Source organism: Epargyreus clarus, unplaced genomic scaffold (genome assembly GCF_041222505.1).
Source record: "Epargyreus clarus isolate Ecla_fem2 unplaced genomic scaffold, WU_Ecla_fem_2.2 ptg000009l, whole genome shotgun sequence".
NCBI lineage: Eukaryota > Metazoa > Arthropoda > Insecta > Lepidoptera > Hesperiidae > Epargyreus > Epargyreus clarus.
Genome location: NW_027332217.1, coordinates 1,647,762 through 1,673,108, shown reverse-complemented (window position 1 = coordinate 1,673,108; position 25,347 = coordinate 1,647,762). Strand labels below are relative to the sequence as shown.

Below are 25,347 nucleotides of genomic sequence, written 5' to 3'. Positions count from 1 at the left end.
CGTGATTTATTTGTCTTTTTTTCTAATGGTGGTTGGATGTAGTGTCGCTGGATGGGCGCAAATTCCTAACTGCTCAGAATAAAATTAATTGCGCTTGGTATATAGAAGTCAAGATTGCCTAAGTCTGCCAGGATTACTATTATTAAGCTGAGAATGATATACTACCAAATGAACGAACTGAATTTAACAAAAGAGGCAGCTGAAATTTTCATAGACTACATACACCTATTTAGGAAATTTTGATCCATAAAAAATCCAATCCTAAAAACTGATAAAAACCTAGCTTAAAAATAATTAAATTAACAACAACGAATGGCCTCTTTTATACAATCAGTATAAAAAGTAGTTACAGTTACATTAGTTTCCTTTGTCAACAATTTGTCAAGCAAGACACCACAAACAAATTACGTAATTTAAAATCACTATTAGGTAAAGAATACTAACAAACAATGACTGATCCGGTGCCAAAAGCTGCAAAATCTGTGAAAAGCAGATTGGATGCTTTTATTCAAAGCGAGGAGGCTGGTAAAAGGGCCACGGTAACAAAAACTCAGTCTCATTTCCTTGTCCCATCTGAGAAGTTGGACAAAGTCACGAGACGCGTCATAGCACCCTACGCACAAATAGAGCGCAAGGGTTTGAAGGAAGATGAGCAAAGAGAAGGGACTTACTTGGATATCAATAGATTTAACGTATTTCTCGAAGATACGGTAGATTTGGACTCGCTGTTGAACGAAACTGCTAATGTGTTGAAAACAGTTACGGGGAGTTCAGGTAATGAAACTGTGTAGTTTGTGCCTTGAAGCAGCAATGTAATTCAGCTATAGTCTTGTATTATATCTAAGTAAATTTGATTTCCAGGTGTTTTTGTTTACATTGTGAACAAATTGAGAAATGAAATAGTGCTGATGACTCCTAATACAAAAAATCCGGAACGACACGAAGTAAACATTCCGATCGGTTAGAATTTCAATAAATTTAGCTAAAAGTAGTAGGTACTTGGGTAATTTAAAATACCAACTTCTAATGCCCTTACCTTATTAAATGCCTTCAAAATGCTTGTTTTTCTTGGGAAAAAAGATACATATAATATAATTTCTGAAATTTCTACCCGTACCTACGTGAATATTCTTTAGCTTCCTCACTTCTCGTTTCCATGAAGATAGCCAGTCTGCTAGATTTGTTTAAAGCATGTTTAACGATAATTAAAAACACTAAAACACAACAATTTCAACTTATATTTCCCCCTTACGTGATTACGTACAGGCTTTCATTTGAGGAGGTAGGTACCTACAATAAATGATGACACTACTATTACTACCAGAACTAGGATTTTTACGATCTAAAATTAGCGAGAAGATACACACAGTCACTTGTTTTCCCCCCATCCAGAGGAAGGGAAGGTAGCAGCAGCGCACGCGGCGGCCACCAAAGACTTCCTTCTGTTGGAGGACGTACAGCGTGACCGTCGGTTCGCAGAGGGCCTGAGATGGATCGACGCAAAGGTGGCGCTCTGTATGCCGATCGTTAAGCCTGACGGGGACTGCTATGCTGTGCTCGAGCTCTATAGGACCTTCGCTGAACCTTATGATAATGTAATAACTCTTTTATATTTGTGTAGCTAGTCAATAGCTAACGTGACTGCGGTAGCATACTTATCTTATATAATTGTATAAGCCTTATATCTGAATCTGGTGGCTTGACGATATCTGATAGTGGTTGATTATCAATGTGTGTTCTTCAGCCAATTGGAGAATGGTTCTGGCCTCCATCAATTTTGAGAAGACACGGCCCAGCAACCAAGCCGTAGGACATAAGAAAGGTTGCCATTTGGCGGTAGCACCACTGCTGTCAGATATAAGAAAAAAAATACCATATTCTGTATTACTCATTGTTGACTAGCGTGGTGGGGCAATTGCCATTTTGTTCTAACACTCGTATGGTTCCAGAAACCGACACTAACGACATATTTAGGTACCTGTTTATAGATGCATCCATAAATGGAATAAACAAAATGAGATATTAATGTAGGTTAATGACTATAAAAAGTGTCATATTTTTCTATTTATCTACAATAGTCCAATTCCTGTATGTCTCCCGTCCAGAACATCCTGTACACGGTAGTAAGCGTGGCATGCTGGGCGGGCGCGGCGGTACATCAGGCTCAGGCGAGAGTAACGCTCCAGCGAACAGCACACTTGAACCGCGAGCTGCGAGCACTACTCCACGACTACTTCTGCGACTTGGCATCCATCGACACCATGCTTACTGACATGCTGGTACCTACGTGATTTACAGCGCTACACTGTTATTATTAAGCAAAGTTGTCCCTCCTTATCCTAAACTAATTTTCCATCTTACATCACTTATGCTTTTATTATTTATCCGTTTTTTTATCGTTTTCAAATTCCAAAACAATATTCAGAAGTGAGGCAGTGGGTTGTGGGTAAATTAGTAAGGAGAATAAACATCTTTGTGTTTTTGAGTTCCATGAATCTTAGCAACTGAATCTGAAACTTCAAATACTTTCACAGGCCGTAGTGAAATCATTCATAGGCGCGATGAGAAGCACTTTCTACATCCTGGACAAGGAACACGTTGGGGAGCACGTGCAGGCGGACATGTGGGACGACGGCTGGACCTCAGAGAAAAGTGCCATGCCCAAGCGAAAGAACAAGGTTAAGTAAGTTATGATCTTCAATTGCTATGTTGAATAGCAATCATCACTGAAAAAGAGTCTAAGATAAAGTCAGCATGAGCTTAATTTGTCACAAACTACCACGCTCGCAATTTCAGAGTTGGCAGACATGGTCTCACCTCTGATCATGTGTAACCAAGTACAAAGATGAAAGGTTTCCTTTCGCAGCTTAACGATGTATTTCAACTATTGACTTTATTTCAGCTTAACTCTAGAACAAACTCCAGCTAGTCTGGTCGCTAGGACTGGGGAACCGTTGAACGTGCAAGACTCATACAAGGATCCTCGTTTCGTGAAGGAAGTAGATCCGACCACTGGCACCGTGGTGAGGTCCTGCTTGGCGTATCCTATCATGGACAAGAGAGGCCTTATAGGTAGGCTTCATTGTTTTAAAACACATTTTAGAGATAAAAACTGAATCTGAATTAAAAAAAGATATTCCTCGTCAAGCAAGGACAAGGTACGAATCCGATTTTTCTTCTGTACTGTGACATTGAATTAAATACATTTTGCACTTTTCAGGATATTCCTTTAATTGGTAACGTATCAAAGATCTACTGTTCCTAAATAGAAGCGACAAACGTCTACAAATGTGATGTTTACTGTAAAAGTTACTTGTCTAAACTCTTAATTGCTGGACAATTTTCCAGGTGTGGTACAACTCACAAATAAAACCAACGCCCAGCCGTTCGACGCAGATGACGAAGCGATATTCAGTGTGTTTGTCAACTACTGTTCGCTGATCGTGCATTTTTATAACATGCAGCAGAGGAAAATATACCATGTACGACTCAAACGAATTAATTCTATTCTTTCCCATTATTCATATTTCCTTATCATCAATCAATAGGTAGATACCCATACCCAAAGCCCATAGTTTACTTTTGCGCTATTTTTGCATAGGTGATTGCCCCGCACACATTGGCACATTTAGAAGTGTGACATACTTAATAGTGCCTTCTTGGAATGAAGAAGAAAAATACTTATTTATAATGAAAGCACTCTAGGAGGACCAGAGGATAACCAGAGGATTATTTAATGACTCCTTTTTGATAATGAACTACGTAAAAATATGTTTACTTTCCTAGGACAATCTAAACAAAGTATATTCTGAACTCCTCACCATTCACCTGGTTCCGTGTAGACATGACATGGACGAGATAATGGAGACGAACGGTATCGTTTTACCACCCAATAATTTTAGAAGGTAAATACTGTACCTACAATATATTTTGTAGATTATACTTAGGTACATTTCATGAGTAATTACAATGAAATTACAATAAAAATAAGAACCAACCTACAGAATAATCTTTATTGCGCATTGCGAATCCTTCAAATAATTTAGAAAGTTTAAAGATCGTAAACTAAAATTTCTAACGCTAAACTTCGATCAACATTTTAACATCATTAAAACATTTTTCAATCATTAAAACTTTAGCTCCCTACTTAGTCACTATTTTTAATATGTGTGTTGATCAGGGCTGTTTCCCTGATTTAATGAAACATAGCAAAATAATTCCATTGTTTAAGGCAGGTGATACTAAAGATCCCAACAATTATAGACCCATCTCAGTACTGCCTGTTCTAAGTAAAATTTTTGAAAAGATCCTCTTACACCAAATGTTGCTTCATTTTAAACTAAATAATCTTTTACATCAAAAGCAATTTGGCTTTACTAAAGGCCGTTCTACCACAGATGCTGGTGTTCAATTGCTGCGACATATTTTTGATTGTTGGGAACAAGCACATGATGCTATAGGTATTTTTTGTGACTTGTCTAAAGCTTTTGATTGTGTTGATCATAAAACCTTATTGTTAAAATTACAATATTATGGTATTCAGGGAAATTCTCTAAAGTTGATAAATTCTTATTTAAACAATAGAGTCCAACGAGTGCAAGTAAATGGAGCATTATCAGCAGGTTCTAATATTAAAATAGGTGTACCTCAGGGCTCCATCCTAGGTCCGTTTCTATTTTTAGTTTATATAAATGATTTGCCAAATGTAGTAAAGGATTTATCTGAGGTTGTTTTGTTTGCTGATGACACTTCCTTGGTGTTTAGAGTAAAACGACAATCACAGGATATGAACGATATTAATGAAACTCTTTGCTGGATTCAGAACTGGTTTGATGCAAACAACCTACTCTTAAATTCTAATAAAACTAAATGTATTAAATTTATGCTACCAAATGTAAGGAGTACGGGGATGAATGTCGCTCTAAATGGTGAGACTTTGCAATTCGTCAATGAAACTGTTTTCTTGGGGATTACCATTGATTCTAAACTCCAGTGGGGTCCCCACATCTCTGCTTTGTCCAGCAGACTTAGTACTGCAGCTTTTGCAGTTAGAAGAATTAGACAGTTAACAGACATACCCACTGCCAGACTTGTCTATTTCAGTTACTTTCACAGCATTATGTCTTATGGCATTCTACTGTGGGGCAGTGCTGCTGACATAGACTCTATATTTACTATTCAAAAAAGAGCAATAAGGTCAATATATAGTCTGCGGCGTGGTGAGTCCCTAAGAGAACTGTTTCCCACTATTAATATATTGACGGTGCATAGTCAATACATTTATGAAAATATTATGTATGTAAGAAAACACACTGATATGTTTGAAAAAAATAGTAACCACCATAACTTTAATACCAGAAATAGAAATAAATTAGCAATTCCTAAACATAGATTATGTAAGGTGGCTAGATCTTTCGTGGGCAACTGTATTCGCTACTACAATAAAATACCCGACCACATTTTGAATCTCACAGAAAAAAAGTTTAAACATGTCGTTAAACTAACGCTATGTAAAAAAGCGTACTATAAAGTAAGTGATTATTTGACTGACAAAACGGTGTGGTCTGAATTAGCTCCAGCTCCACATGTACCATTACGTTAAGTTAACATTGTCAAAAACATTTTTTTTTAAAAAGATGTGTGTTATGGAGTTTCTTTCGCCGCTTCTTCTCCATAACGAAACACCTTGTGAAGTGGTGGTAGTTGCTTTGACATTCAAAAAGTGATCTGTAAAGAACCTATTTTGAATAAAAAATTTTGATTTGATTTAACAATACCAACTAATCGTAGACGTAAAATTAGGTTATGCAATCGCCCAAAGCTGTACCTACAACTTTAATGACCTACATAGTAATAATAATAACTTACCAAATAACATCAAGAAGTAATTGTCCAAAATACTTTCTTGATTCTCAGCTACGATTATCACATCAGCGAAGGCAGCCGCGAAGACATGCCAGGGCTCGTCTGCTACATGTATGTGGAAACGTTCGCGGATCGCAACTTCGAACGGCAGAGCCTCGCCGACTTCACGCTCACCATCCTCAGCTGCTACAGAAACAATCCGTACCACAACGCTGAGCACGCCTTCTGTTTCACCCACACCATGTTTCTTATTTTGATCAATAATTGTGGGTACTTCGATTTTGTTGAGGTATGTCTAGACAATGCATTGATCATGATAGATAAAAAGAGATATAGACAGAAGATGAAAAAAATCAATTAAATACTAAACAACTGGCAGGCAGTGACAGCTTAGTGGTTAAGAAACTCGTCCTCTTGAACGAGGGGTCCGAGGTTCGAGGTCCAAATCTCAGGCAGGCACTTCCGATTTTCAAAGTTATAAGCGCTTCTTTAAGCGGTTAAGTAGGTACAACATCCTATGGAAACCTGAGAAATCTTAAACAAAAACGTTTTCAAAGGTATGTGAATTCTACCAATACGCACTTGGTCAGCGCAGTGGACTATGGCTTAATCCTTCTCATTTGGAGAGGCTGAGCGGAGCACGTGCAGTAATTTATTGATGACTAAACAACTTTGTTGACAGACTGCCGCGTTGATGCTAGCAGGTCTGTGCCACGACTTGGACCACCCTGGTTACAACAACAACTTCCTCGCACTGTGCAAACACCCACTCTCGCAGATGTATAAGTCTTCGATGCTGGAGAACCACCACTATTTCCTTGCTAAGAAGATTATCGAGGTTTTTGTTTTTATATTTTACGGAAGTAGAAATAGTATCTTAAGATCTGACGGGTCGATTAGATCATATTGCAATTTATGTTCAAACAGTTTACTAGATGATTTTAAATGAGGTGTTAATCAAATCAATAATCTGCCTTTTTTCGTTACTTATATTTAAATCGATTCATCGGTTTTTAAGGGTTTTTAAATTGTTTACAGGATAAAAATCTCCTAGGCAAGTTAGCTATAGCAGATCGGGAAAGAATCCTTCAGGAAATGAAGTATGATATCCTGTGTACGGATTTGGCTTTATATTTTCAGGTGCGTCTTGATCCTATTAAGCATCCAATAATAATCATAAAATATACTTTGAACCTATTTTAGGTAAAATTTTGCGTAAAACTATGTAGTTAGTTACAGTATTACGAAGTGTGATAATTCTCAGGTGCGTGCACAACTAACGCCTTTATTAGCTGAACGAGCTTTTGATTGGACGGATAATTCGCACCGCAGGCTCTTAAAGGTACATGCTCATAGTAATAATAATAAACTAAATTGGAGTGCATCCTGTGCCGTAAAATAAAGATACTCTCTTCCTACCTCAGACTTTTGATAATAATGTATTTAATTGAATCCCATCAGGGTATATTAATGACAACGAGTGATTTATCGGGAAGTTGCAAGCCATTCGGCATATCAAAAGCCATCACTGAAGCCGTTTACGAAGAATTTTATAATCAGGTGATTTAACTTTCGTATTATTGTAATTTACAGGCCGTTAGAAGGTTCTATTCTAGGACCAGTAAGTATCGTTTAAGAATAAATTTTCATAACAGTATCTTTCCTAAGAATCTGAATTTGAGGACCACCAAAATAAAACTAGAATCTTCGAAAATCGGCCACAGAAAAAGCGAAAGTATTTACGGTAATTAGAGATTCATAACACGCTAAAGAATACTACAAGGTTTCATTCTAGTGCCGCTACTGTTCTATTTTATTATTGCAAAGTATATTCATTAATAAATAACTAATCTATAAATAAGTACACTAATTTATTAGGGAGATAGAGAAAGGCAGATGGGCTACACCCCTCTCAGCATGATGGACCGGCGTCGCAGCGTGAACCAGCCGGCCGAGCAGATCCAGTTCCTCTCGGTGGTGGTACTGCCGTGTCTCCTGCTGCTGCAGAATCTCTTTCCCAACACTAGTCCACTGACTGACAATTGCAGGTGATTTCTGCTATTCCAGTTGTGTTTTTTTTCTTTTATCGTATTATGTCACAACTTCATAAATAAAAAATATGAATGCCGCTGTGTTCTATTTCCAGAGGTGTGGTAGAGGCAGAGTCATTAGGGGCCGTTCAAGTATTACGTAACGCAATTTTTGAAGATTTTTGACCCCCCCTCCCCCCCCTTGTAACGCACCGTAACGTTTTTCTATACCCCCCCCCCCTAACGTTACGTAACACTCAAGTGTCAATTTTTACCCTAAACTCGCTATAAAGTTATGTTATAGTTTTTATCCTTGGGATACTTTTACTTACATATTATTTACTTTATAATACTAAGAAATAAAACAAGAGATTTTTAATCCGAATAAGAGTAAAAACTAATAAAACATCAACTCCGAAAAGGCCGAACTAAGTCGGCTGAACCCACTCATTCAAGGGATTTCCCGTAAAACGTAAATGAAAAGGGTTGCCAATTTAGGAGTTTTAATTCCCTATTTTTTTTATTAAAAAAATGTTACGTAACGTGTATTACGGAAGACCCCCTCCCGCCCCTGTAACGCATCGTAACGTTTTACAAGAAAAAATTGCGTTACGTGATACTTGAACGACCCCTTAAGACTTCATATAAAGCTGGGATTTAAACTTTATACTTTAATTACCTACTTTATTTCGCTGACTTAGGAAATACAGTCAGCGAATAAAACGTCAAACTGAAATATTTTTCTAAGATTGTAAAGAAAAATAGGTTTTATCAGTTTGGTAGTCGTGTGGCAGTAATTTTGAAAGTGTTTTAAGACTACTTTTATAATATAATACAATACAATTTACTCACTTTTAGCACCTACAAACTTCATACTTAATGAAATGCTGATAGATTTTAATTAAATATTTTTACAGAAAAACTAAGGACGCTTGGCACGAGGAGATAGAAATTCGTGGTCAGAAGCTGTGGCGGCAAGACGAGTCGCTGCCGAGCATGGGGCGCGGCCGCCTGCTCGGCAAGACCAAGTCTGATGAGTTACTTTGAAAGGTTTATTTTTAATAAATGTTATTGGATGAATGTGTAATATATTTTTAATATACGTAGCATAGCAATGCGGGCGGTTTTACAGAATAATATATAATTTTCTGAATAATATATGCAAAGGTTATTGCGCTGTCGTCAAGATGTCAACAACTACCAAAGTCTACAAATCTTAACATAGGTGTATATAAGGAGAGTGGCTGAAGTGTTTCAGATACCCCGCTTTAGCATAGGCGAGAAAAATCTTCAAACTAGAACCTTTTTGTTTCCCGTCACCAAATTTCAAAGATTTATTCCGGACCCAGACCCTTAGTGTAGGGAGAGAAAAAATCAGAGACCGAAGTCTCTACTATGTTTCATACCTCCCCTCACCCTTCCCTTACCAATGCTAAAGCTATGCCCAAAAATCTGAAGTATTTAACCGAGATCTTACTGGTCCTTAACTTTTCCTGGATTCAAAGTACCTTTATACAAGTTCTGAATAAATTTACAGTTCCCTCAAAATGACTACTTAATTTCTTTTAATGATAATAAATTAATAACCACTATTTCATATACCTATATTGGTATGCATGAGAAGGAAATGCGATACTGATAAAAGGTTCAAATTCATACAACCAGTGACATGATAGCAAATTTATTTCATTATCCTATTAATGATATATAACTAATACAGTACAGTGTAACCAAAAATCAACTGTTGTAAACTAAACAACTCTGTTACAGTTATACAAACATTTAGGAATACCCTAGCCTAGCCTGGGCTGGCCGTTTGGCTAGCTAGACGCAAGATCTGATGTACACAACATACAATAGGAAATATAATCTAAGGTTATTACACCATAAATAGTTATGATAAAATTTATTTATATTTACACTGTTGTGACCAAAACAGAAATGAGATAGACTAAGTACTGTAACTAAATAGCTTGTATTGTTAGATCGCTTTGATTTATCTTTTGAACATGTTACAACAAGCCTTAATCGCTTCCGCATTCATTAATGAAAGAACATTCATTTTCAACTATAGCAAAGTAAAATTCGGCAACGCTGAAAATTAGCGGTAGTGCATCAAACAAAATGTGCGATTTATTTTTCAAATCTGTAATCAAAAACCAAAATTCTTAATACATTATTATTATTATTTATAACAATTATGCTAGACTCCAGGACTTCAATGCAAAGCGGAAGCGATTTCAAGCGTCTACAAAATAAGCATTCTAAAAATAACATCAGATTTGAAATTTTGAAAAATAGTTACATTTATATAATAAAAAAACTAATTGAAGTTAGACAAAAATGTTAAACGTCAACAAACGTATGATATGATACTATACCAGATTAAAAATAGATAATTTAATGGTACGGTATAGATACTACCCACAGTCAACATCAACTGTACATTCCATTTTAACGCCAAAAACGACTGACTTATCCATTATTAATAATCAATCTATCCAAGGTTTTGCGTACCAAAGATCGACGTTTGACAAGTTCTTCATACATTTTTGATAAATTGCATGGATCGATTATCAATAACGGGCTTTACTGAATTTAACTGGGATATAGTCGTGAATCACTTTTCAACATATTTAAAAACAAAGATTATTGAACTCAGATTAAACTATATTTGGAAAGATTACATATGAATATGGTAAACCATTACTACAATAGCAACAGTATTCAGACTCATAAGTTAAAATAAAAAGTTATTTTTTTTAGATTGTTTTCTAGTGCTGTCCATACAGGTCTTAAATCTTAAGCTACACATTTTATAACAATAATGCCAATATAAACAAATAGTTCATGATAAACTTATAGATTTATAAATTATAATATAGACATACACGCTACATAAATATTTCATTACTTCGACTCCATAACAACTGTATTTTCATTGTTAGCCTCGCCACAACGATTTCCCTTTGTTATTACGAATTACTAGTAAACTCTGAGGTTTAATGTTTAAACTGCACGTTTTTGCCCAATACTGGGCATCAATTGTATGTACATTTAAATTGATCAGTTTTTTCGATATGTTGATACCGACCCTATGTTATTGTAAATGTTAATTTTGGTAATATTTTTTTTATAAGAGTTCCACACAGAAATTCAATTCAACGTTCTAATAAATTAAATATTTGAAAATTTTGAACTGGCACTGCCATTGAGTACTGAAATAAACCTTCAAAACACAGTCATGTTCCTATGTTATTAAAGAAAATTAAAACTAATTACATCTATCCAAGATTACTCAATTTGTCTTAATTTGGATACTAACTACACTGACAAAAGATTATATTCTCCAAAATATTCTTTATATAGCATGATACGTTCATACAAAATAAATACACCGACTCTAACGACAAAAATTTTGATTAAAAACAATATGAGTTTATATGCGAGTATTCGCCATAAAAATAATGGCAATGTGGCAAACTTCCATAACTCCTTACACACAATTTTGAATAAAATTATATTGCTTAAATATGAATATAATTAGAATTTGTTCGAGAACAGTTTAAACTAAATAGTCCTATCCTATAATCGATAAAGGAGGACACACAATGTCATTTTTTGTTTATTTCTCTATGGAATGAAGTGCGTTACTTTACTGGCGTTTCATACTGTGATTTTAAACAAAATAGTGTATTCATTCTTTACAACTGCATTACATTAAGGACGGAACTCTTAAACAATTCTCCATGACTTGAGACCATAAACAACAATTGTTTTTTTTATCACAAATGATAATAAAAGTGGCATAGATAAAACTAACCGATATTGAAGTTATACTTCTGTTGTTCAGCGCTACCCCTGTTTTTGTGGCACTTTTGAGTCTGCCATAGATAAGTAAAGATTACTCACTCCTAACAAGAAAATGTAACCGTTTTGACTATTGAAATTGTCACTGTCATCTATATTCGTGTTTAAAAAAAAAATAAAAAAATGTAGTTTTTTGAGCATTTACGAATGAAACAATATCGTTTCTACTCCGCACTTTTTCTTCGATTTTGTGTCAAATGCGCATGTCGGCATTGTTCCGCGGAAAATTACACCACGACAGCCATTAAATGGCTTACACATTGTGAGCTATTTAAGCCGTTTAATGGCTTCTTTCAATTGCAAGGCGGTGAGATATCTATACTTATCTATGGAATCTGCACAGCGGGCAGTCGGGAGAATCGCTTGAGAGTTCGAGGCCGGTGCGGGGTGGTTATGTGTTCCGTATCTTGCCTGGCACATAGTTCTTGTCGATTGTCGGCTCCTGGAGGAACATGTGGAGGCACCGTTCGTTCTGCGCTAGAGGGTGGCCAGCTATCTTATTGATAAATACTTCTAGACCTGAAAATTTTTATTATATTTATTAGCAAGCGGATATGAATAGTATAGCCCATGTTACGTTAAGGGGACATTGCATACTGTAGACATCCAACTTTGAACCATCAAGAGGATCATAATTAATTGGTAGATTATTTTCGGTACGGAGACTTTTTTTTTGTTTATATTATATAAGAGTAGCAGACGAGCATGCAGTCCACCTGATGGTAAGTGGCTACTGCTGCCCATGGACATCTGTAATCAACCCCAGATAGGATTAGATATTCCTACCTAAGGTCAGCCACAGAGGCGCCGCTACCCCTGAGGACTAAGCTGGAACGCCTCGGAAAAGTCTGTCTCCCTTACCACTCCCTTCAAACCGGAACACAGCAGCGCTTAACACTGCTGTTATTAGGTAGAAATAGGTGTGGCAGTGGTGCCGCCGGAGTCGCACCACAAAGGGTTCTACCACCTTTAAGACTGTAGATATTTGAAAAATGGAACTGAATTTCGAGAGTATATTTGTTTACATTTTACACCTACATTTTTTCGTACATAAATTTAATATGCAATTAATTCTAAAATGTTTTTTATTCAATTTTATTTCTATGAACAACCATTAATAGTGTGGATAAGTTGATTATAAATTAAATTACCTTTTCTGCGGTCCTCAATGAATTCTTCCTCAAAGATGCCATCATCACCTCGGAAGGGCAGTTGTCTCTTTAAAGCCTTGCCGGGGAGTGGGGGAACTACGATCTGTAAACAGTGAAATAATACTTAAGTAGCTTTATCCTGAAAAGTAATTAATAAATTATACTTATACAATAAAGATGTCATCCAAAACTCCCACTTGTGGCATAGTGATTAGAACACTGGCAGTGTTACCTCGCTGTATAGAGAATATGATTTTCCTACTTTATCCTTGAATATTTTTAATAAATATTTATGGTATTATATGGCCTTCAGGGTTAAATCCGAAACTATAAGGGTGAGCAAAAAATGCTGAAAGGAGTTATGGTCCTCGCCAAACTACTAGTCCGCTTTGATGTTCTTGTGAGCAGGTGTAGTCATACAATTTGCTATGGCGACGCGATTCATTTCTATATTCAGAGCGGACTAGCAATTTTACGCAGACTATACAAGACTGATTTTGATAAAAACTAAAATTACATCATTAGTTTTTACAATACCTGTTGCTCTAGTCAGGAACATGTATACACATAAATATTGTTGTTTCACTACATTTTGTTTATCAGAATTGCTCATGATGATTTTGATAATAAACTTATGAAATGGAAAGTTATCTAAAAAAAATTGATTGTTATCTACCTTCACAACATGATACAATAAAACAATCATCACACTATTAGGTAAATACTTCTACTTTTATCACATTATTTTCTTTGAAATTTTTGTTGACATTGGACATATTTAATACAAACTATGCAATATTAATTTGCATGAAGCATATTTGCATAAACAACATCCAAATATTAAAAGAATTATGCCCATGCATCTTGTTTTACATTACTTTAATCTTGATCTTAACATGTGTTTAAACTATGTTTCCATTGTAATCCAAATCAATTGCAACTTTCATTAGTGTGTAAAATGTAATATTTTTATATTGCATAAAAAGATTACATTTTACACACTAATGAGAGGATTTGGATAAAAAGAATTAATTCGCAAATCAGCCAACTCCACTTTTTGTCAAAATGTTTTTTTTATTTATTTTCACAATAAATAGCATTGAATGAATTCATAATAAATAAAAAGAAAACATTTTGAAAAGAAGTGGAGTTGGCTGATTTGCGAATTAAGGTATTGATATATATTGCAATTCTAAACATTTTCAAAACAAGAAATTAATAACATATAAACATTTGCGAAAAAATGAATGTAATGGGTTCATCATAGTAACAATATTATATGTAACATAAAACATGAGTCACTAACAGAATTGGGTGACTCATAATTATTTTCTGATATTTGCCTATAGATAAGAGCTAGAGTTAATTAATATTCGGCATAATGATTGCTCATTACAGCTTCGGGTCACTATAATGCCCATTCTTGATAATCAATCTATCGACAATTTTTCGTACTAAAGATCAACATATTTTAACAATTTATTTATACAATGTATTCAACTTGTTAAGTAAATTGAATTTATAATGGGCTTGAGATAATCATCTGATTTGACTGACTTTGAAACAGAACAAGGTGCTATATTTGGTTGTCTGTATTTTTTTTAATTCTGTTTTTATTTGGCATGTTGCAATAAGGGAGAGATGCTTATATGAGGCATTTATATTTATCCTCAGGGTTAACAATGCTACTTCAGTAACACCTGAATTCCTTTAATTCTATTTGAAGTTAACATGAACAATCATTATACAAATAAAAAAGTTATTCATATTAATGACTAAGCATCTAGTGACTTCATAATTAATAGAAAGTAGGTGATGTACATCACAACAAAGGTATGACTTCGTTTATCTACATTTCACACATGCAGTTTAAAATATTCGTGTACTTATTATGTATTTATTTTGTCATGTCAGCTTAAGTTTGTCTTATATGGGACATTTTTTAAGATAATCATTGTCAACCCATTATTGTCCCACTACTGGGCACAAGTCTCCTCTCAGAGTGAGAGGGATTTAGACAATAGTCCACTGCGTTGGCCAAGTGCAACATTTATACAAATCTGATTTTTAAGTTTAATTCTCATGTGTAGGTTTCCTTACAATGTTTTCCTTCACTGTTATAGCAAGTGATAATTCTAATATGAAATTTGTAATACAATAAAGTTGTTTATACCAAAAATGGATGTATCCTTTGCAAGCACTTACAGAGAAGAAATTCTACGAGTGATTTTAAAACAGCAAAGTTTACATCAATGTGTGTTAAGTAAAATATTATATGTTGATTGGTCAATAAACTCTTATCTAAGCATTGTATATAAGTGCCAATGTACAAAATATGAATGAAATGCCAAATCTACCATAAAGACATTGTTTTTGACTTATTCTACTTATAAGATTTATTTTTAATATTTCCTAGAACAATATAATAGAAATGCAATTTGGGTCGATGATGAGTCAGAATATTTGTGGTACAAAGAAATTTCTATTTGTTTAGGTGGTAAGAATGGAAACTAAAATATTTCACCTACATATACCTTATAACAAATTAGCATTATTTATATAATCATATGCATGCATCCTTGCATGATTCATCTACTGCAGACGTTAATACAAAATATGCATGCAAGTACAAGGTGAACAACAAAGACCGATTTGCGTAAAACAAACTCTAAAGGTTAAACATCGACCTGATAGTAACAAAAACAAAGAGTTAAAAAATGCGAATCAGACATTATCTGCACAAGTTCGCTTACCTTGCTATCTCTCTCCAGTTCGTTTCTCAGCCATTCGAAATCACTGTACCGTCGCCTCACGCTCGACTCCTTCACTTTGAACACAGGCAGGTTTGTCTGCAAGCAGGAAATTGATTATCGTACACACCGACCCTAGAGTTCAATCGCTCGCCGCCGATACGCCCACCACTACCGCGCGCCGCTGTCAATATCTCGTGAGCGGTTAATCTAATTATCTGACAATGGCATCGGACCGCTCCGACGTCGACTTACCCTCATGCGAACTTCGTAATCGGTGTAGCGTTTTTTCCCAACTCCCATAGTGGTCACTGGGTTTACCACGTCAATTTCTAAGAAATTTGCGGGCGCCGCATACGCATCGTCTAAGGTCTGCTTCTTAACGTTTAGCCGCCTCGTAGCGTCGGCTGTTGTGTCCTCAGCCATCATAACGCTATTTTTTTAACAAACAATCACAAACTTATTAAAAGACGGATCACTAATCAAAAGGAAATGAAACTGACATCAATGAAACAGTTTGACGTTTGAAAAAATATGGCGATATGTCAATGTCAGTGCTGTTTTCAAAAATCTACCATTTTTATGTTTCTTGTAATTCACCGTCTAAAAATTTCGTTTTATTTAGATGCACGTCAGGCCAAAAATTATATGTCATTTTTTGTGATTATTGACGAAAAGTATCAAATTGATTTATTAATTAAAATTTAAATTTTTAACTCAGACTAAATCTACCTAATAAAAATGTAAGTAGCAATGGCAACATTGAAACAAGAATCTTTTTAAATTGCAGAATGCAACGATGACTAAGGAATGTTACTTGCCAAGCCAGTTTTATACTAGACTTTAATAAAATGTATATTGAGGAGGATAAGTTAATATTATGCAATTTCGTAACAAAGAGGGCAACAAGTAGGTTATTTCTTACACGATAATATTAAAGTCAAATAACCCATTATATTGTTTAACTTATTTTTTGGCAGTGGAATCGTATTTTTTTAACAGACATCAAAAAAGGCGGTTTGTCAATTCGACCATGTAATAATATATGTTTTTTGGTCATATAGTATCTTCCAAGATAAAGATCGACTATCATAGGCCGATGTAATGATCAAGACCCGATGATAATCAGAATTGATATTCTGTGATATAAGTGTGTGCTTTTACTTGTAAACTACCCTGTATATAATAATACTCTATGTTGTAAACACACGTTTTGAGTTTTGAAAAAGACTTAGGACTTAGACTTCTTGTAGTAATCAATTTACTAATATTTTTATCTGTTAACTCATACTGTATTCTTTAGCCTCGGAATGAATATGTGCTTAAACATGCACCTAGGATCTATTTGTCTAACATGTATCCAATTGTCCCAAATAACCAGCCAATGGAACAATACGTCTATTACGGATTATTTTCCCCAATAAAACACACATTACTCATAAACTTATATTTATTTATTCACAATTCACAAGAACTGGCTCATGGGGTCTTCCTCTCGTCGCTTCTTCATCTTGTAGGCCTCCAGCTCCTCCTCCGTGGGCGCTTGGACCTGCACCATGCTGTTGTAAGGCCGCTTCCTCTCGTCCACTGACAAGAGGTACTCCGCATGCTTCTGTTGCCTTTCTTCCATTTCAAGGGCCTGATGGACAAAATGAATAGAATATAGAATAGCCCAGAGTTAATTTATTCTTGTTTTTTAGCAAATATAAATTTACAAATCTACTAGCTGACCTGGCAAACGTTGTGTTGCCATATAAATAAAAAAATGTTTTGTGTGAACAACCCTTATCATATGAATATGCATATGCATATAAAATTTGGTGAAAATCGGTAAAGCCGTTTCGGAGGAGGACGGTAACTATCATTGTGACACGAGAATTTTATATATAAGATTGTCTATTAAAATAATAATGTAATGCCAAAATATTTTTTAATCTTTGATCAATAAATCTTAAAACTTAACATTAATTTGGGCAGGATTATTTTAAAAATACTTAGAATTCTTGCCGAAAGGTAGATATGCTTTTTTTATAATAGGCAGACTATGTAGCTGCCTTTTTTGTGTGATATGATCGCTTTTTCATACATCAATTACTTTATAACCAAATTATACATTTTTCTCTACTCCACATAAACAGGTTTTTTTTTTATAATATAGGAGTAGTAGACGAGCATGCAGACCACCTGATGGTAAGTGGCTACTGCCGCCCACGGACACCTGTAATCAACCCCAGATAGGATTAGATATTCCTACTTGAGGTCGGCCACAGTTACGCCGCTGCCCCTGAGGACTAAGCTGGAACGCTTCGGAAAAGTATGTCTCCTATACCACACCCGTCAAACCAAAACATAGCAGTGTTTATCACTGCTGTTATTAGGCAGAAATAGGTGTGGCAGAGGTGTCGCCGGAGTCAAACCACAAAGGGTTCTACCGCCGGGGCAAAAATAGGGTTTATGTTTTATTTTACGTGTATATTATAAAGGAAGACCTTGAAATTAAATTCGGCCCCGGGAGGCAAATTACAAAGACCATCTAGTCTTGACGATTTTTTTTGTTTATGATATTGTTAGATTTCTTATTAACGCGGGTGAAACCGCGAGTCACAGCTAGTTAGAAATAAATTAGTAGAATATTACCTTCTTCAGCTTATCTTCTAGTTTCTTCTCCTTCTTTAGTTCCTTCTTTTTCTTCTTCTTGGCTTTTTTCTTGTTCTTCTTCTTGCTAGTTCTCTCCGTCTTGGAGCGACTGTCGGGCTCCGAGTCAGACGAACTGCTGTCCGAACTTGACGACGACGAAGACTTGTCCGATTTAGCTGGAAATAAAATTATTGACTGTATATAAAAGTATATTGGTTAACACTAAAGCCTTGTATTCATTAGGCAACATTTGTTTATAAACTGTTTATAAACAGTGTTTATCAATGTTTCATCATCTCTGAAAACATCCTAGACACCATAAACACCATCCTCCTCGGGTGACATCCTAGCAACATCTGACAAGTGTAGACTGCCAATACTCCCATTGATTTTGCATTCTGAGATACAAAACCCACGGATCTGTTACTTCTGAATTTTCGTTTTCAACGCGCGAAATATAATTTAAAGTCTAAACTATTATATTGTTAGTTGCGCGTCGACAAACGAGCTGAAAGCACGTCTCTTTTGTACAATAGTGCCACATCTCGAAAACTAAACTGTGTTATACATTAATTTTATAAAGGAAAAAAAGTACTTTTTTTAATTAGCTCTCCTGTAAAAAAAAGTGTTATTTTGATATGTGATATTGTTGAATTGAAGCAGCGACATGTACGCACACGCACACACACGTACACAAACACAGAGTTTAGTTACATCTGTTTCTAGCTTATAGCAGTTAGACTGCTGTTTTCTGAACTGAAAGTATGGTATAGAAGATTTACTTATGATTAAGTGCTCTATTGACTGTCAAGGTATGTTTATAGGATAACTTCAGGTAGGATTTCTATTCTATTTGAAGTCAGAGTCAACATATTATTGGATTTTTACAACCACTTATCATTAGGTGAAATATAATACCCATAAAATTGTTAAAGATATGTACATTGTAAAATGTATGTATTTAAAATTTTATACCTTTTTCTTTCTTTTCAGTAACTTCACTCGGTGCGGTATGTTTTCCAGTCTGTTCTGGTACTTCCATTACCACCGATTTACCAGCCTCGCCAACACAATATGACATCTGAAAGAGATGATTTTAATTAAATATATACAGAAAAATAGTAATCATATTTACCTATTTTTTTTCTTGGATAAATAAGCTTTGTCTATAGATATGAGAGTTTTTAAATTTTCATTAAAGTGAAATAATTCAAATACCTTTATAAAAGAGTGGCAGCACTTGAATCCCCATTGCCCATCTTTCCAATATGATCCCCACACTGACGTGTGGTTGTTTATCAGCACATCTTCTTCATATTTACTCCTGAAAATATAACATGATTTATTAAAGTTATAGATTGGACGGCCCTCCATGTCACCGTGTACCCATTCGAAAATTTACACCAAAAAAACCAATAGCATATGTTGAAGTATAATCCTGCCTTTCTCAAGTTATGGGGAGAGATCTCTGGCTAATTGTAGCTGGCTCTTTTGCATAATGTTTGTTCTATATAAATTATATCTGATGGTAAAAAATCTATTATAATATTTTGGAGTGAGTAAACTATTCAAAACAGATAAATTTTTAGTCTCTCAGTCGTCCTTAAGCAATTTTCGTCTTTAATCAATATATTCTAGAATTACTGCATTGTTCATACTTAGCGAGTTGTTTCTCTGGCCCTTGTACTAAAGTTCCGTCGCGGTTGTAGCGAGTGAAGACCTCAGTCTGTGCGAGTAGCAGCTCCCGGGGCGGCACTTTCAGGTGCTCTTCACCGCCATACTTCTCTAGGACCGCTTGTTTTACCTGAGGGTAATAATTACGGAATGGTCTTTTAAAAATACTTTGCGATTCAATAGAATATAATGATTATTAGCTTAGACTTAAAATAACTTTTTGAGTTATTTTGCAGAAGTTGCGAGTATTTTGTCAAATAGTACCAAAGTGTAAAAATGTTTGAATGTAAGAATGTTGGATTGGATAAGAAAAATATCATTGTGAAACAATCAAAGTCAACACTGTGTATGTAGTTGAAGATACATTATTTTTTTTCATACACTTCAAACTCATCATATCACTCCATCAGTGCACATCGTCAACAGCACCTACCATCTGTATCTTGAATAGCTCCTTCTCATCCTTCAAAAGCAGAAGAAGGGGATGATTGGCAACCTACCACTCGCTGACGTTCATCTTACAATATTACTTCTCAGGCTTGTAAAGGTAGGCGACGCGAGATTAACTCTATGACTCCACAAAAAATGCTATAAATGACTCATCATCCGATTGCGTCTAAAACAACTCCTCATTGTACTGTTGTGATGGGACATACACGAAAACATTATCTCCACCAGCATCAGAACTTGCTTCTCAATCAACTCCTGCGTCTCGAAGTTGTATATACATTCTAGTACCTCATCCTCACCACTACAAACAACCGTTAAATAGTAGCAACTAACCACCACCCACCTGCGTCTTAAACTGCTCCTTCTTCTCATCATAGTGGGCTCGACTAACTCTTTTAGTGTTGCCCCGTCGGGCTCCGCCCAGGTGAGCTTGACGCTCGCCACACAGTCTGGTGCGTCGACGTTATGCGACCACACACCGCCGTCCATCCCGGGGTTGCTGGCCGGGCGGTTCGAGCTCCCACTCTTGCCGTCCACAATCCCGGAAGCCCCATTTAGTCGCCTCTCACGACAGGGGATACCGTAGTCTAGTCCCGAGACTACAGGGACAAAAATAAACAATCGGACGCGTTTTAAGGCGCCCGATTTCCCGACCGAGCTATTCTAACTTCAACCCCCTTTGCATCCTACACAATTACTTTTCCGTACTCACAAGCAGTGAGAAACAACATCTTCAGCGGCACTCACCTGCGTCTTAAACTGCTCCTTCTTCTCATCATACTGCCGTTGCAACAGCTGTAGCTTAGTGGGCTCGGCTAACAGGTGCACGTCCAGTCCGCGAGCGCGAGCGTCCCAGGCGAACACCGCGGCGGCCGCGTGGGCACGCGTGTCCCCGGAGAAGCGGGCGAAGTTCTCGCCGAGGTACTCCGATCTGGGGAGTGAGCGGGTACTTAGTTCGTTCGGTCCGTGTAGTCACGTCACTGACGTTGATAAGAGAATAGTAAAAAAGTGTGTGTACTGCGATGTGGGGGAAAGGAAGGAGAATCAATCAATCAAATTAAAACAACAAAATGTATGTGTACTTCAGCGAGGTAATGCTGCTAGTATCTTGAGTACACTTCCACGGGTAGCGATTTGGCTCATTTAAGTATTATATATTTATAAAATTTTAGTGTTAATTGTATTAGTTTTATTTTATTTTAAATAGTGTTAAATTGTTTTTTGTTTAAATTTATATTGTTGTTAAACTTAAATAAAATACGAATTGTGTACTTATGTTCGGCGTGATTTACAAAAGAACAGTGGGGTGCACTTCATTAATTTCAGTAAATCGCCAAAAATCCTTAGATCATCTCAAAATAGCAAAAACAAGGCCTGTGCAAAATTACAACTCAATTGAAGGTCAAAAAACCAATTTTCAAAATTTAATTTCTCGGAAACTATTGGTATGCGCCAAAAATCCCTTTAGGTTGTCTTTGAACATCCAAAGGAAGGTTTGTGCAAAGTTTCAAATCGATCAGAGGTATATGTGTGAAAATTGTATAACACACACCAATCCTATCTTCCACAAATTAACATATTTTTAAAAGCAAATTATACACTTTCGGAATGTATATTTTTTAATACTACTTACTCAGCTACTTCTGGGTTGGGATTGTCTCTCATTGAACGAGTCTTGGGGTCATAGTATGCTGAATTCGGATCAAGATTCCGCAGGTATTTGGCTGTGTCTTCACGAATACGCAGATTTCGCACTGTAATACGTTGTTTTGAGTCCACCTGTAAATTCAAAGGAAGAGAATATTAACATTTTAATTATTGAGTCAATTTCAGCTGTTTTTTTTTAAGTTATATACAAAACAGTTTCTAAAAAGAGGCTATTCTAAGTTCAGTTAAGACTTTACAATAACATGTTACTGCTTATTTTGAAGGTGGTACAACCCTTTGTGGTTCGACTCCGGCGGCACCACCGCCACACCTATTTCTACCTAATAACAGCAGTGTTAGGCGCTGCTGTGTTCCGTTTTGAAGGGTGTGGTAAGGGAGACAGACTTTTCCGAGGCATTCCAGCTTAGTCCTCAGGAGTAGCGGCGCATCTGTGGCCGACCTCAGGTAGGAATATCTAATCCTATCTGGGGTTGATTACAGATCTCATCTGCTACTCCTATATTATAAAAAAAATGTTAAGAAACAAATAACGGTATGGCAGTATCGTAGTTTGAAAGGCCTCAATTCCATTGGAACACAAAACTATACCTTAGTACCCGGCATATCAACTTCATCCACATATTTGTCCTCATCTTCTTCAGCAATTTCATCATCATCTTTGGCATCAGGATCTGCAATTATTATATAATCAAGATATAGATTTTTTCAACATAAAAATTTCAATAGAAGATTCAAACTCTTTACTCCACTCTTTAGATACTATACTCTTTGAAAATCAAAATCTTAAACTTGGGATTGTTTTTGTAAATTTAAAATAATTTCTATTTCAGTTGCAGCCTTAAATTTTACTTTACTTTTTTTTTACTTTAAAATTAACTTATACAAGGAATGTTATTTTACCTTGATCCAACTTCTTAGCTCTGAGTTCCCTCTTAGCTTCCTCCACTTTCTGGTACTCCTCGATGATAGCCTTGTGCTGCTCAGGGTTGTAGCCGTTCCACCTGTCCCTCTTGCCGTCATAGCTGAGGTTGAGGTTCGGCTGACTGAACTCATCTGGTGCTATGCCCACATTTGTGTACTTTGCACCTATCTGTAAATAGTAAGAGGTATTTTTTTAACGGTTGAAAGTTGGCCAACAAGCTTGCATGCCACCTGAAGGTTAGTGGTTACTGTCACACATGGATCTCAGCCACCAACTGCATAAAGAATATGATTACCAGAAGCCAATAAAAGATGTATCGTTACCTAAGTATGCATGCAAACAATACAAAAATGTTGATATAATATTTTTTTTCTAACAAGATTGATGCAATATTAATCCAAGACAGGCTGCTATTTTAAGTAAATTTGGAAAAAGAAAATTAAAAATCATATATAACTACTATTCTTAAAACTATTATTATTGTTGACTGACTTTTTAACACCAAAATAAAGCAATATCTTACCTTTCTGGGTCTCTCTAAGCAATCCTTCTTTTTATGTGTCATAGCTCCACAGTTCTCACATGAACCTTTTCTGAATTTTGTTACTACCTTTGACTGAAATGAGAAAACATTTGTTTATACAAAAGTCAATATAATATGACAAATCTGTATATAAGACAAGGATTGGATGATACAAAAATTGAGTACCACAATCAACAAATTTCTAGAGGCTAGAATTTAGCTATTTCTGGTAATTACTACAGATCATTTATTCTATGTAATTACAACATACACATCTATTATTGATACAAAGTATCTTATCTACACTAACATTATAGCAAAGTTTGTTGCTTTGATTGTTTATTTGTTTGTAAGCTAATCTTCGGAAATACTGAACCAATCATGAAAATTCTTTTACAATCAGAAAGCTACACTATTCAGGAGTGCTATAGGCTATATTTTATTATGATTGAATAAAAAACGGAGGAAGCCACAGGTAGTGTTTAATAAACCACTCTAATAATATTTGAAAGTACTTACTGAGTCAACTCCCTTATTATAATATGTGTCGAGTTTAGTGAACTGAGCCTCTCTGTCTTCTTGTGGCCGCTGATGTTTGAGTGTCGGACCACTTGTACCATAGTACCATGGTGCTGACGAAATGTACTGAGGGATGTGGGGATTTATGTCCTTTCCTACAAAAATAAAACAATAGGGTATTAATCAAAATAGTAATGTTTTATGTTAACTACTTAACTGTATGCAAAAATATTTGTTTCAGTACATATAGTTAAAAACTATACATTTGTAGGTTATGACTTGCAATCTATGGATGGTACAATACCAGCAGGAGAGACCATATGATTGAAATGTGTGTTTTTGTTATGTTTGATAATTTAAATAGGCTATGAGGCTAACTCTATTGGCTGTGACCATGTCCTTGTGTATGTGTATAGAAGGCAAAAAGTACCTACATTCTTTGTTCTGTAGTTATGAAGTTTGTTTCGAATTTATTGATTATAAAAACTATATAGTGCAAATGAATATGATGTGCTACTTCTTATATGTTACATATAAATAACATTTACGTCCTATTTCCTTAAAAGATTATATCATGCCTAATATTAAGCATCAACTAAAGTAGTTATGTAGGTATAAGTTTGACTACTATGTCCCATAAATTATAGTAAGTAATGCACATCATACCAGTTTCATCGACAGCAGCGGGTGCTGTACCAGCTTTTCTCGCCTCCTCCAACTCCTTAGCCTTACGCCAGTCTTCCCTGGACTTCTTTTTGGGTTCATCTTCCTCCTCTCCAATATCATCTTTGTTTCGCAATATTTGCGACACCGATGCCCGCACGTTTACAGCCATATTGCTTGTTAAACTCTCAATGGGATTTAATAAAAGGAAACCGTCATAATATTTACATTTAACTTATTAAATACAGTCAGATTCTGAACACAAATACGTTTTGCGATTTACAAGAATGACGTAAAATAATTTGACATTGACAGTACGTCATATTGGGTCATTGACCACAGACTAAAATTTAAAAATATCGTGATACCATAGACAACGAACAGATTATTGACAATGTGAGGAAAGGTGAATAATATTCTTTATATATAAACAATGTTAGTTACCGTACTCCTCCGAAACGGCTTTATTTTCACCGAATAGGTCTGAGAATCGGCTACTATCTATGTTTCATACCCCTAAGTGATAAGGGCTCACCCTTAACATTTTTTTATTTATATGGCAACACAACGTTTGCCGGGTCAGCTAGTAGATGAATATATTTTATGACAACAATAAAATGCAGAG

At 35.7% G+C, this 25,347-nt stretch overlaps 3 protein-coding genes across 3 annotated transcripts; 1 reads left to right on the top strand and 2 right to left on the bottom strand.

Moving 5' to 3' along the window:
- The first annotated feature begins 436 nt into the window (after positions 1–436).
- Positions 437–8,969, top strand: LOC140744740 (cAMP and cAMP-inhibited cGMP 3',5'-cyclic phosphodiesterase 10A). Its single transcript, XM_073076381.1, has 15 exons — positions 437–774; positions 862–960; positions 1,393–1,595; positions 2,106–2,279; positions 2,535–2,683; positions 2,903–3,072; positions 3,349–3,482; positions 3,787–3,905; positions 5,917–6,154; positions 6,548–6,703; positions 6,904–7,005; positions 7,130–7,207; positions 7,327–7,425; positions 7,744–7,913; positions 8,813–8,969. The coding sequence occupies exons 1-15, from the start codon at positions 450–452 to the stop codon at positions 8,940–8,942; spliced, it is 2,346 nt and encodes a 781-aa protein (XP_072932482.1). The 5' UTR covers positions 437–449; the 3' UTR covers positions 8,943–8,969.
- A 591-nt stretch (positions 8,970–9,560) lies between these two features.
- Positions 9,561–16,195, bottom strand: Snx3 (sorting nexin 3). The gene is made up of 4 exons (XM_073076380.1): positions 15,922–16,195; positions 15,670–15,765; positions 12,917–13,019; positions 9,561–12,284 (listed from the first exon to the last, which is right to left on the bottom strand). The coding sequence occupies exons 1-4, from the start codon at positions 16,093–16,095 to the stop codon at positions 12,157–12,159; spliced, it is 501 nt and encodes a 166-aa protein (XP_072932481.1). The 5' UTR covers positions 16,096–16,195; the 3' UTR covers positions 9,561–12,156.
- A 903-nt stretch (positions 16,196–17,098) lies between these two features.
- Positions 17,099–25,031, bottom strand: Slu7 (Pre-mRNA-splicing factor Slu7). Its single transcript, XM_073076379.1, has 12 exons — positions 24,726–25,031; positions 24,060–24,214; positions 23,541–23,633; positions 22,996–23,185; positions 22,684–22,766; positions 22,061–22,206; positions 21,175–21,358; positions 19,962–20,107; positions 19,522–19,627; positions 19,279–19,384; positions 18,304–18,479; positions 17,099–17,305 (listed from the first exon to the last, which is right to left on the bottom strand). The coding sequence occupies exons 1-12, from the start codon at positions 24,892–24,894 to the stop codon at positions 17,132–17,134; spliced, it is 1,728 nt and encodes a 575-aa protein (XP_072932480.1). The 5' UTR covers positions 24,895–25,031; the 3' UTR covers positions 17,099–17,131.
- Positions 25,032–25,347: the final 316 nt, after the last annotated feature.

What these genes read in the sequence shown, in the direction of transcription:
- Snx3 (XM_073076380.1), bottom strand. Translation starts at nt 16,095, where the DNA reads ATGATGGCTGAGGACACAACAGCCGACGCTACGAGGCGGCTAAACGTT. An exon ending in ATTACGAAGTTCGCATGAGG is followed by an intron (nt 15,766 to 15,921) that starts GTAAGTCGACGT and finishes TCCTGCTTGCAG; the next exon opens with ACAAACCTGCCTGTGTTCAA. An exon ending in CATTGAGGACCGCAGAAAAG is followed by an intron (nt 12,285 to 12,916) that starts GTAATTTAATTT and finishes AAAAATTTTCAG; the next exon opens with GTCTAGAAGTATTTATCAAT.
- LOC140744740 (XM_073076381.1), top strand. Translation starts at nt 450, where the DNA reads ATGACTGATCCGGTGCCAAAAGCTGCAAAATCTGTGAAAAGCAGATTG. An exon ending in CGAAGTAAACATTCCGATCG is followed by an intron (nt 961 to 1,392) that starts GTTAGAATTTCA and finishes CCCCCCATCCAG; the next exon opens with AGGAAGGGAAGGTAGCAGCA. An exon ending in CGCACCGCAGGCTCTTAAAG is followed by an intron (nt 7,208 to 7,326) that starts GTACATGCTCAT and finishes GAATCCCATCAG; the next exon opens with GGTATATTAATGACAACGAG.
- Slu7 (XM_073076379.1), bottom strand. Translation starts at nt 24,894, where the DNA reads ATGGCTGTAAACGTGCGGGCATCGGTGTCGCAAATATTGCGAAACAAA. An exon ending in CGCTGCTGTCGATGAAACTG is followed by an intron (nt 24,215 to 24,725) that starts GTATGATGTGCA and finishes TTATTTTTGTAG; the next exon opens with GAAAGGACATAAATCCCCAC. An exon ending in TTGATATGCCGGGTACTAAG is followed by an intron (nt 22,207 to 22,683) that starts GTATAGTTTTGT and finishes TTGAATTTACAG; the next exon opens with GTGGACTCAAAACAACGTAT.